This window comes from Parambassis ranga, chromosome 14, assembly GCF_900634625.1.
Source record: "Parambassis ranga chromosome 14, fParRan2.1, whole genome shotgun sequence".
NCBI lineage: Eukaryota > Metazoa > Chordata > Actinopteri > Ambassidae > Parambassis > Parambassis ranga.
The window spans coordinates 17,039,835-17,052,805 of record NC_041034.1 but is presented as its reverse complement, the minus strand read 5'-3'; the positions used below and the strand labels follow the sequence as shown (position 1 = coordinate 17,052,805).

The following is a 12,971-nucleotide window of genomic DNA, read 5'->3' as shown; positions in this document are numbered from 1 at the left end:
CAAAAGATTTTTTTTCTACCATTTGCTACGTGAAATAATATTTAATTTGAGAAAGTCATAGAGGGTGTGTAAATATTACAAATCATGATTTCAGCAGATTTCACATAGAAATACATGAGCTAGGCATGAGGGTGCTTCGACCGGGTTTAGTGTCGTGCAAGTTAATGTGCTGCTTATAGAGAGTTCAACTAAAATTCACTGCATTGATCATCTACTAATGCATGAAGTGTCCCATAATCTATCAAGCAAAGGAGCCATTTTTCATCACATGTGTGCATCTTCTGCATATGTTTTAATGCTCTAATTACTGTCTTTACACATTTAGATCCAGCAGCCAGTGCTGTGTCCTCCTCCAGCAGGACAGGGTATACAGGGAGGTGCCAACTGGCTGACTCAGTCAGAGGCCACTGCCAGCCGGATTTACCTGCAAGCGTCCTTGAGCAGATGGCAGCCTGCACAATTATTACACAATACAACGCACAGCTGCCCATTTTCTGGAGTCATGAGGGCACGACTGACACACTCAGCTCAGTCCTCATGAATCCATGATGGGTGATTCAGGAGATGTGGCACAACTCAACTCCTGAGTATAGAAGAAAAAATACACATTACACATTGTAGACGGTGGAAAATAATCCAGTCCTATGGGCTTCCAGTGACTTTTAATAAAGTGGTTGCACTCTTGCAGGATAGTCTGCAACAGCTCTGCAGGACTATTCTGCAACATGACATCATATAACAGCTCAGTGCAGAAAGGAGGGTCATTTGTGTGTTTTAAATAAAAGACACAAGTCTCTAAATAAGGATGCATGTAAGTGACCATTTACTGTATAATCAGAAAAGAGTCCTCTCTGGCCCTCCATGTCCACACCTGCTGCAGAGGTGAGGCCGAAAGGGTCAATCCATGTTTTCACTGTCCCACGTGACCGCCCTGTTAAATACCGAGAGACCTGCACCGCTGCTGCAGTTATCCAGCACCTGCAGTCAGACAGAGGACGCCCACAGACTCCCCGACGCGCTCCGCTCCAAGCCGCCATCCTCCTGGCTCCTCCCCGCATTGATTAAATGCCCGCTCGGCTCCACAGTCAGCTGCTGTTGAAGGCAGTCATGACAGAGGAGCAGTAGGGTCGGACTACTGTCAGCAAGCAAACATCTGAGGTCTTAGGTTTTTTTTTTTTTTGTAACTTTCGGGCACCCTCAGCCGTCCAAGAAGCCTCAACCATGAAGACCATTCTTGCTGCGTACCCAGGCGTCCTTAAAGGTAAGACTCCTCGTAAAGTGTTTGAGAGCAGGCAAAGAAATGAGTAGTCAAACAGCTCAGGAGAGGAGGAGGAGGACAAGATCTGACACACACTGTGCTGTGCATTATATGCACGTTTGATTGCTGCATGCTGAAGGATTTGCTGTGAATTGCTGAAGAGCTGAATTTATTTGAAAGGTTGCAGAAGTTGTTGAAATAGAAATTTAATAGAAGGCTGGAATTGTATGTGGAGCTGATCAGGAAGGAGCACATCACAGGGACAGCTCAGGCTGGCTTTAGAGGAGGGATAGTGGTTATATTGGTAGAAGAATGGTGGCAATGGAGCTGCCAGGAAAGAGTTCCAGAGGAAGGTCAGGAGGAGATATATGGACGTGTTAAGAGAGGACATGAAGTTGGTGTGAGAGAAGAGGAAGCAGAGGACAGAGTTCAGTGAAAACAGATGACTGGCTGTGGAGCCCCCTAAAGATAACAGCTTATAGAAGAAGACACAACATGTTGATAGCACAAGCCTGACCTTCCACTGCATAAACTGTCTGAGGCTGTAATAATACCTGAAGCTTAAAAGAAGAAAGTAGTGAACAGCTGAGTAGTGATAAAAAGGACAGATACAATGTTTAATGCCTGATAAATAAGCAGGTAAAGATTTTTTTGTGTGTGCTTGTGTGTCTGTGTCCCTAACTGCATCTCGTCCTTCTCAGTCAGCTGTAATAGAGATTTTGAGTTTTGCAACCTCTCGAACAACTGCTTTAAGATAAACAGAAGCACTTATAGGGGGAAAAAAATTAAAACTATGAATTTCAAGACGTGGCAGTGTTTTCCAACCAGTGTGCCATTAGAGAAATGCCGCGGCAAATTATGCAGAACAATTAAACACCCCCTAGAGTTAGATAAGTGAAGGGATTTTTGTGTCAGCACATGCGTTGTGTTGGTCTGGCATCACAACTGCTGCCTTAACTCAGTGCAGTCAGTGTGTGTGTGTGTGTGTGGGATTTTTTCGCATGTGAAATACATGACACACTCAATAACAGTTGGGAGACCCAGCTCTACAGGATGGTGTGATTTTTATTTTTTATTTTCCTCATGCAAAACATGTAGATCTGACAGCAAGATAAAAAGTGTGAGATGTCTGGCTTTGTTGGAAAATCTTCCTCAGTTAATATGGAGGGCTATGGGCAGTGTGAGGGAGTTGGCACATTGTTTGAAAGCCAACCAATTTTCTTACGAAATGCAGGGTGAGAGCAGGTTGGAGAGAAAGAACCCGGGTTGACCTTTTTCCTGCTCTCACTCTGACCACTCACTCAGTGTGTGAATGTTCAGACTCCAATGTTAAAATCCAATCAAGATAGCCAACATCTGAATACAAGTGTAACAGTTCAACGTTTGGTGATCACTTTAAAAGTTGAAGGGTGTCTGTCAGTTAAACTATCACAGAAGTTTTAGCATTTCCAATTGGGTTTAAAGGGCTCCTTCATTCACTTGAATGTAAAAATCATTTTAGAAACGGTTGAATTATTCAAATAGTTCAAATAGTTTAAACACAAGTGTAAATAGTCGAATAGCTGAACAATTTATTTGAAAGAAGGATGAAAGGTTAGATTGTTGGTGACAGCTGCCATTTTTAAAAAAAAATCTCATTTTGATGCTGTTCTATTAAAAAGAAACGTGTCATCCATGCCATTATAACTTAAGGGGTCGTCTTTCTCTGACCATTTCTGCAGAAATGAAAAAAATCAGGAACCATTCTAGTGATCATATGCTCACTATGGTATGACAGAAAATGTGTTTTGCAGGTATTTTTTATTTGGAAGCAGGTTTCAGTATGACTGGGAGCATGAACGCATATATGCAAATGTGCATATTTAGCCACCAACAGCTGAATTCGAGGCAACCCTCCACCTCTGGTGCACATTCAACCAGTGACACATTCAAGCTTAAGGAGTCATAGCACCATGGTTCGCAGGTATTACCAGTGAAGTCCTGGTGCGCGGTTATTTTCAGTGAGCACAGACAGGATTAGACAGCAGTGTTTTCCTGGAGGGATGATCTTATTCTCAGGTGGTACGAGCTTGACTGGCTTTAGTCACTCTTAATGTGTCCATTGCTTTCTGCTGCCTGCTCGCTCTCTGGTTCTGCACATGTAGCCGCATGGCTTCACTTTCTATGGCTGGTGACTGGAAAGCGCTGGTGAGTAGTGGAGGCTGAAATGGATTCACGATGCAGGGTTCAGGGAAATCCTTGTTTCTGTTTTGTTTGATTTCCTCCGTTCAGTTTGCTTTGGCTGCGGCCGGCAGCATCTTTTCAGTCTGATGCTTCTCTGTATGTATTTGTCCATGATTCACATTTATGGATATGTGGCTCATCCTGCATGTTTGGGTTACAGGCACCGGCTCCAGTATCCTCTCCGCCCTACAGGACGTACCAGCAGTGTTCTGGCCCCGCAGGTCCAAGATGAAAAAACATCTGCAGGTCATCTCTGTGCTGCAGTGGGTCCTCACCTTCTTAGCCTTGGGTACGTGTGTGTGATGGGGCCTGACTTTGTATTTTACTCATTGGCCTTTCTCACCTCTGATTTGGCTCTGCTGGGTGGTTGAAGTGAACTATGCTGTCTCTCTTGTCCCCCCTTCAGGTGCTGCCAGCACTCTGCTGTTGGTCTACATGTTTTGCACTGAACTCTGGCTCATCGCTGCCATTTACACGGCCTGGCTTATTGTTGACTGGAACACCCCAAAGCAAGGCAAGTCATTAATGAATCAGTATTAAATCACTGTAAACATCATATAAAAAGTGTCAGTGCATAGAGGGTTAAAGTGAACAGATTTTTCTGAAAATCAGTCATAAATACTTCCTATCACATGAAGGTTTTGGCCACATTAACTGCATGGATCTATTGGTTTTAGTCTGTTGTTCATTTGGCTAGAGTGTGTTGTTTGTTTGACGTCATTTTTTTACAAATTCTGTGACACCATGTTCTTAAAAAGATTTTATGGAGATGTCCTGATGTTTAGAATTCAGCTGAAGTTTTGTGTATTGTTGTTAAAAAAACAGTGTTATATGGTGTTTTGTGTGTGTCTCATAAAACACTACATTTTAGTGTTGACTGTTTTATGAGATAAAGTTCATTCTGGCAATTTCTAACCTTCTATAATCTCTTGAAAAGGTGGCAGACGGTCCTCTTGGGTGAGAAGCTGGACAGTGTGGACTTACTTCCGAGACTACTTTCCCATTAGGGTAGGTAAATGTGATGTACTGTTGCTAATGTATCAAACCCCTATCTTGGAAAATCAGAGAGCATAGCAACAGAGGCATCAGTGCTGCTACTGTAGGACTAAATGATTACACGGTGCACAGGTTTGACACTATAGATAAGCTTATCAGTGCTGATCCAACATGCTGTCCCGTGTTGATTATGATGAGGTCTTGACGTTGGTGGAGAGTTTTGGACTTTGTCTTACCTGATTGCTTGACATCGGCTGTCGGGCAAAGTCTGCACTAATCTGCACTTTTTTGGGGACAGTCGTCATGTGTGCACTAAAAACTGTTAGTGTGTGAGGGGAACAGACCCAGACAGCTGCAGTCATTCAAACATGTTTCAATTTTGCCCGGGCTGAGTCTGGACGCTTGCTGCGTTCAGTTGACAAATCCTATAGTCTGTGATCCCTCTTCAGGAGCAGTTGTTCAGTGTGTGACCCCCATCATAAAAAACCTGCTGAAGCCAGTCTGTTAGTGCGTCTTCCTGGTCTGTTCAAACTCTGTTATGCCTGAGGGAGTCGTGTAGTGTGTCCCTAGCTTTACAGATATAAAACACACACTGTGTTTAAATGCAGTAAATAAGAGCCTTTGAAATTATGTTAGCACAGCTGAACTGCTTTGACGATCAGAGAAGCCATAGAACTGGCCTGGTGACCCCAAACTTTAGAACGGGGCATCAATCAGTTTGCTTGCAGCTGTTCTGTATCCAATGTGATTATGACTATTATTAATGAGTTGGAAGTCAACTGATCAAAGTCTGTGTCAGCGATAAAACAAAGGTGAGGCCTGTAGAAAGTTATTAAAACTGTTACATGAGCATCAGTGCTGATCAGGACAGAAAACAAAGACCCCTCTGCATGACTGCAGCTTGTTTACAGTATGCAGTGAATCTTCAGCTTCAGCCTCTAAATGGATCAGGTGTTGGATGCTGCACACATCTCTCTCTCTGAGAATCAGCTGGAGTCCTGTGGTACTATGGGGATCTTGAATGTGATCTCTGCTAATGTGATTATGTAACTGCTGTGTTTGAGCAGCTACTGAGGCAGCTTTATGTACACATTGTGATGGACCTAATTCTACAGTGCAGATCAGAGCACAGCTTCTTATGGGGCTGTACGGCTTCAGCAGACTAATGGCTTGAAGAACACTGGAGGTTAAAAGTTCGTTGCTGCCAGGCAGAACAGGTGCACAGCCAGCCTGTATCCTGGCACATCACTTTATGCCTGCTCTTAAAAGTCCTGCCTGGTTTCAGCTGATAAGGATGTCCTAGTTTTGTAAAACACAGGTGGTGTGCCAAATCTGTAACATTATTCCTCCTAATGAGGTTAATACCAAGTCTTTATGCTGCTAGACACAAGCAAGGCAAGCTTTATTTATATAGCACCATTCATACACAAGGCAATTCAGAGTGCTTTACATAAGATGAAATCACAGAATAAAAACATATTAAAACATTAAATTAAGAAGGAAATTAAAATCATAAAAAAATAAAATCATAAAATCATAAAAACATCAAATAAAATCAGGATGATTAAATGAAAAGAGTGCAGTCAAGAAATTAGGAGAACGCTGCAGTAAACAAATGAGTTTTCAGGCCTGACTTAAATGAAGTGACTGTCTGAGCAGACCTCAGGTGTTCAGGAAGGCTGTTCCACAGGTGAGGGGCAGAGTAACTGAATCCTGCTTCACTCTGTCTGGTTCTGACCCTGGGTACACACAGTAGGCCTGTCCCTGATGATCTCAAGCGTCTGGATGGTTCATAGGGAACCAATAAGTCCAGGATGTATTTTGGTCCAAGACCATTCAGTGCTTTGTAGACCAGGAGTAAAGTTTTGAAATGGATCCTTTGACTCACAGGAAGCCAGTGCAGTGATTTGTGGACCGGTGTGATGTGGTCCATTTTCCTGGTGTTACTCAGAACTCTAGCAGCAGCATTTTGGACCAGCTGCAGCTGCCTGACTGATTTTTTGCTAAGACCTGTGAGGACGCCGTTACAATAATCTAGCCTACTGAAAATTAATGCATGAATAGGTTTTTCTGTGTCTTGTTTGGACAGAAAGCCCTTGATCCTAGCAATGTTTTTCAGGTGGTAATAGGCAGACTTAGTAATGGCTTTTACATGGGTGTTAAAATTGATGATCTTAGCTCTTTCATTTTTGGGGCCAAAAACAATCATCTCTGTTTTGTCAGCATTGAGCTGGAGAAAGTTCTGGCTCATCCACTCATTGATTTGTTGAGTACACTTACTTAGTGAGTGTAAGGGACTGTAGTCATGTGATGACACTGATATATAAAGCTGTGTGTCATCTGCATAGGTGTGGTAGGAGATGTTGTGCTGTTCTATGATCTGAGCTAGGGGCAGCATGTAGATGTTGAACAGAAGTGGTCCAAGAATGGACCCTTGAGGAACCCCGCATGTGATTTTAGTTCGGTCAGACTCATAGTTACCAATTGACACAAAGTAGTCCCTATCATGTAAGTAAGATTATAAGATTAAGCACCATACAAATACATAGATTTACACTACAATGTGTTGGCAGGTCCTGTTTTCCCACAATGCAACCTGGGATGTGACCAGAACCTTTAATTATTGTGGATAATACAATTAAGAACACAAAAACCATTTTTTTAGCTCATCAGTCCATTTTTTATTTTCTTTTATTAAAGACAAAATAATGTGCCACATATAGCAATACAAATATGAAGAAAATAAAAAATAAAGCCAACAAAGCCAAAACTTGTCAAACACCAGATGTAGTGTAGTTTACCCAGTGTTTATTCCTCCAGCCTTTGAGCCATGCACCTCATACTGGCCCCTGTGCAGCAGTGTGCCCATCTTATGGAAATTAGACTTAACACAGGCCATCTTTGTGCTTTTTGTCCCTTCAGCTAATTAAAACCCACGACCTGCTGCCCAGCCGGAACTACATTTTGGGCTACCACCCCCATGGCATCTTCTGTTTTGGTGCCTTTTGCAATTTTAGCACTGAGGCTACGGGCTTCTCCAAGAAATTCCCAGGGATCAAGCCCTCCCTGGCAACCCTAGCAGGAAACTTCAGGCTGCCAGTCCTTCGAGACTACCTGATGTTTGGAGGTGAGAGGATAGGAGAAGCCATGGAGTCTGTTTGTTTTGAGTCTGATAACACTGTGCGATACAATGTCTGTATGAGAGTGGACCTTTGTCCTGTTGCACAGCTGAAATAGCTTTTGTTTACTTAGATCTGCTGATATTACTGATATATGGAGCTTATAGTGTTCTGACAAGCTGTTTGCCTTTTTAAGGTCTCTGTCTGTAGATACTGCAAGATACTGTCTAAGGTCACTGTAGGTTATTGTACACACTGTTTCTACAGGTCACTTAAATCTTCCACTTCTGGTTTGGTTTAGATGTGTTCAACATGGTGGCCTGTAATTATGTATTATGTAAAAACACATCGACATGCAGTATGTTGGGGAGGAAAAGTACGTCTTTCTCTTCTAATACTCCACATCTCTACCCTGTTGTAGGTATCTGCCCAGTGAACAAGAACTCTATCGACTACCTGCTGTCTCGTAACGGGACAGGAAATGCTGTGGTCATTGTCGTGGGTGGAGCAGCGGAGTCTCTGCAATGCGCGCCGGGCAAGAATACCGTCACCCTGAAGAACCGCAAGGGCTTCGTGAGGCTGGCGCTGCAGAAAGGGTGAGCGGGCCGCACAAAAGAACACGTGCACGTTTCAGGGACAGAACACGGCTTCGACCAAATCTGTTATGAACATGAAAATGTCACTCCAAATGCTGCAGTGACTCAGTGAACTGAGTAAATCTTAGATTAAAACTCTGAGAAAGGTCGAAATTACCTCACAAATCTTTTATGAATGTGCAGTGTTGTCCTGCATGGCATGCAGTACCCTTTTTAGAATTGACTGCATGAGCTGCCACTGGGATGCCCTCAGCTGTTTATTCATTATTATTACAAAGGGCACTATAAAGGAAAGTGGCCTTGGTCTGTCTCAGTACCCAAACCAGCCTGATTCCTTCTGAAACCCAGCAGAGGATTATCATATCACTGGGGGCACCTTGTTCAAAGAAGCTTACAGAACTTGCTGGAAAAGACATAGTTATGCAGACCTTCATTCATAACAACTAGGTTAGCATTCCAGCTCATATAAGCCCAATGTGAGAATTCAGGCCACTTAGGAATCATTTCCTGGAACTTTTCTGCTCCGTTTTGGTGCTTATTAAAATAATTGTTGAATAACAGATATTTAGCTGTGTTTACATGTGTTGATTATCTTCTTCTGCTCCTTCAGGGCTGACCTGGTTCCAGTTTACTCCTTCGGAGAGAACGATGTATACAAGCAAGTGATCTTTGAGGAAGGCAGCTACTGGAGAGCTCTGCAGAAGCGGCTACAGAAGATCTTGGGTTTTGCTCCGTGCCTTTTCCATGGATGTGGCCTCTTCTTTGGCAACTCCTGGGGCATTGTGCCTTATTGCAAGCCCATCGCTACAATAGGTATGTTTTAATCTGATGTTAGATGTTCTGAGAATTAATTATAGATGTGGGTATTCTTTCCTCTTCCTCTGCTGTTGAGACAATATGAGTCAATATTTGCATCTGTCTTGTTTTTAATCCCCTCCTGTGTTTTTATTGCAGTCGGGGAGCCAATCACAGTGCCAAAAATTGAGGATCCATGTGTGGAGGTGGTGGATCTCTACCATGCAATGTACATCAAATCCCTACAGTGCCTTTTTGAAAAGTATAAGACCCGCTTTGGAATGAAAGAGGACGACGTCCTGTACATTCAGTGAGAGGTCAGGGGCCCCTACAGAAGCTTTCTGAACTGTGGCAGCATCTTCAAACCCTCTCTTCCTGCTCCCTCCCTCACCTAACCTTGGTGCTTGGTTTATCTCTGGACTGCAAACTCTACACACGCATGCGTTTGCAGAATAAACTTTTTGATCACTGTGTCATTTCTCTCGCTCGCACACAAACGCAAGCATAGCTCATTTTCAAAGAACGTGCAGAGGTGGCTTGTCCATGCTGCTCCTGCTTGGGCAAAGTTACACCGCATTTAAAAGCCGTGCCTTTCTTGTTTCTTTTGTCTGATGACGGCATCACGTTTGGACCGTCTCAGCAGTGTAGAGGGCAGCAACCTCCTCTAGGTGGAGCCGGAAGGCGACATGCAGGACCTTAGAAGTGCCATTTCACCTATGCGTTCATATACTTATCCCTCAGTCCTATATGATCCTATTACATGCTAAATGCACAGACAATGCAAATGGAATTACCACTTTATCAATGGGATAATAAGCCCAAACCATAATTGAGCCAAAGACATGCATAGTCCCTGCACATGTGTTTATTTCAGCTATATGAATGCTGAAAGTGAAGGAATTTTTTTTTTACTGCGAATGCACAATACATGGGTGCCTGTGATTGTATGAAGCCATAAAGTATTAATTCTGAGAGGAAAAGCCTGTTTTAGTGCTTGTCCCTTCAAGAGTATTTCTGATGCACTTTTTATATTGCTCATTACCCTCTGAGGATTAAGTCTCAAAAAAATGCCTTAGATCTGAGATTTTTTTATTATTCTTATCCCGCGATTGTGCTGCTTGTTTTCCCGCCCTTTCGCCCTGCTGGTGTCCAGGTGTCGATCTGCATGGATGCATTTCATCCTTGCAGTGAAAACTACCATGGTTTCTTGTATCTTCAGACTTAATGGAAGATTTTAAGTTGCAGTGGAAGAAGATTTTGTAGGTGAAGAGCCTGATGTTTGATGATTCCAGAGTACAGAGTATCTCCTTGTAACTTAACCATGGGTGATGATTGAAAAATGGTTACATCGGATAAATCTTTAGGGGTAACGGGGTATTTGAAGGTGTCACTATTGTGTTTCTATGAGTACTGAGGAACGTTTCTTCTGGTTTCACCATTGTGACTTCTTCTAAAGAGCAGTGTAATCCCTGTGCAATAAATTTGCAAGCAATAAACAGTGAGATCTGTCTATATAATGAATGACATCATGTGTCTGCTGGTATTTAAATTAAACTTTTATATATTTTCAGACGAAGTGTGTGTCTTCTTTGTTGAAACGTTTCTTTAAGAAGTTCCATGAGGACAAAAAAGGTGTCTGCAGTATTTAGTGTTGAAAGGTAAAGTACTGACTTTTATTTTTAAATTTACACACATATATGTTTCTCCAAATGTATAAGTTAAAGACAAAGAACATACAATTTAGTCAAAAGTATACGTAACTGCATTTAGGTGCGTTACAATGAAGGCAAGTGGTAATCAGAATACAGTGACTTGGCTAAATTGACTGATGTCGGTTAGTGTTACAGGTATATTGCTAGTTCTGTGAATAATGGGATCAGTTACAAATTACACTGAAGGGTGTATATTCTGTAATCTGTAGTGAAATATGTTTCTATAACTGTCGGTTTGAAACACAGTCTAATGTAGTCAAATTTATGGAAGTAATATTTGATTCTCATACCAGGGGCCTCCACCTCTCGTCCTGGTCTACAGACTCCACACCCTCCACTTTGGCCTACAGTCCCACCACCCGTTTGGACCTGGATGATGAAACGACAGCGACTCTGATCGAGTGACATGCTTATTGTAAAGTGTTTTTGATGTTTCATTCAGGCCTCTGACAGTAAGGACTGATCATAACAAGACATCATGATGAAAAAGATGAATCCCTCTTTTAAAACTAGAACTTCAGAAAGTCAGTGAATTACTTTAGTCAGTTCTCTGCAGATACAGTTGGTTACTGTGAAATGAAGCAGTTCATCATGTTCATCAGGTCAGGAGATTTGGAGGCTGATCTCAGTTCAGTTGTGTGATGGATGAAGTAGATTAAATGACTGACGCTGAGGTCTCATTTTGTTGCTTAGCGACATGTCGTCCTTACCCTTCCCTTGGAATTTACAACAAACAAGCCTGTTTTAAAAGATGGTTTGACTCTTTATTCACACTGAAGACTCTTTTGTAGACTGTAGTAAAATAAACAGGGAAGAAAAGTAGTAAAGGGACGACTCCATAACAGTGAGCTTGTGTCTGGAGGGGCCACAGAGGTCTTAAGGTGTAGTCCAGCTCATCTGGCCTTAGTGCTAATAAAGCAAAGTACTGCTCTTGGGATGGGCTCTAAATACACACAATGTATATGAGTAGAATGAACCTTCAGTGATGTCACATGAATGATTGACCCACAAACAGGAGAAAAAAGTAGCAACACAACAGAAAGCACACAACATACAATCAATCCCACACCAGTGCAGCATGATCCTTTCCCAGCTAGAAAAGTTGCAAAGACCCATTTAAAGTCCAGCACCAGTCTTCTGTCCAATCAGCAGCCACCACCTGCAACTCAACACTGGAAAAAGAAACTTCAGGTGAACAGCCTTTCTACCAGGGGAGGAGGAGCAACAGTAGAACAAAGGACCATGGGCAGACAGTTTATTGTTATATATTACATTTAATGCATACACTGTGTCTGTCAACACCTCTGCATGATTTAGATATTTACATCTTTGTGTTTAGCAGCCTCTACAAACCAGTCTTTACTTTTAAATTCTTTACAGACATTGTAGAACCTGCAGATCAGCTTAAAACTATTTGTCACCTGACAGCTGGTCACAAGTGAGTCAACAAGTCAACAGGAAGGTTAGCTCAGATGGTAAATATTGATTTTTTTTATTTTTTTATTTGCATGAGAATTCCCTGATTCTAAGCTTAGATTTAGTTACAACACATATGCCTTCAGTCAGATCAGACTTGTGTTTATTGCCATGGAAGTGAAGAGGTTTCACTCACAGGTTTACTGGGAATTTGCCTTTGTGATTAGTGCATACATAAAACATAAAACATAAAACAATTAACATTTACTAAGAAACATGCATGGGTTAAAATAAAATAAGATAAAATTATATAAGATAAAGTGAAACAATGTAATCTAAAAATAAGGCTATAAATTAACATATGACGTCAGAAGACATATGAACAGAACATGAGTCATGGCTGTGATGGCACAACATAGACCCTGATATGAGTGTAACAGTGTTACAGGCACCACATGGATCAGTGAGCTGGTACAAGTGTGCAAAGTAGTGCAAGATGGAAAGTAAACAGTGCAAACAGACATCAGGTGGATCATGACTGGAGCGTTGTACAGTGACTGTACTGAAGTGACAGTGTGAAGGGACAGTGTAGACTAGTGTGATTCATCAGGGTTCACACAGGAGCCATAACTCTGTATACATTTATATATTGTATTATATAAGTGGTGAAACCTGACACAGACTGAGGTTTGAATTCTGTGGATGCCAGATACCAGCGACTTCTGAGCAGCTCACGTGGAGTCATGTATGTCGTCAGCCATGACATCAGCCTGATTGATATCCTGTGAGTTCAGACTCGGGGTATTGCTGCCCTCTATTGAGCTCTGTGTTCTGCATGGCCTGCTGCAGGGTATGA

General features: G+C 42.2%; 1 protein-coding gene across 1 annotated transcript; it reads left to right on the top strand.

Annotated features, from left to right (window-relative positions):
- The first annotated feature begins 977 nt into the window (after positions 1-977).
- On the top strand, positions 978-10,559 carry dgat2 (diacylglycerol O-acyltransferase 2). Its single transcript, XM_028421307.1, has 8 exons — positions 978-1,261; positions 3,642-3,770; positions 3,888-3,995; positions 4,419-4,489; positions 7,400-7,604; positions 8,018-8,192; positions 8,803-9,005; positions 9,147-10,559. The coding sequence occupies exons 1-8, from the start codon at positions 1,222-1,224 to the stop codon at positions 9,299-9,301; spliced, it is 1,086 nt and encodes a 361-aa protein (XP_028277108.1). The 5' UTR covers positions 978-1,221; the 3' UTR covers positions 9,302-10,559.
- Positions 10,560-12,971: the final 2,412 nt, after the last annotated feature.

Coding starts and splice junctions, on each gene's coding strand:
- dgat2 (XM_028421307.1), top strand. CDS start 1,222: ATGAAGACCATTCTTGCTGCGTACCCAGGCGTCCTTAAAG. Junction 1,262..3,641: donor GTACCCAGGCGTCCTTAAAG/GTAAGACTCCTC, acceptor TTTGGGTTACAG/GCACCGGCTCCAGTATCCTC. Junction 7,605..8,017: donor AGACTACCTGATGTTTGGAG/GTGAGAGGATAG, acceptor ACCCTGTTGTAG/GTATCTGCCCAGTGAACAAG.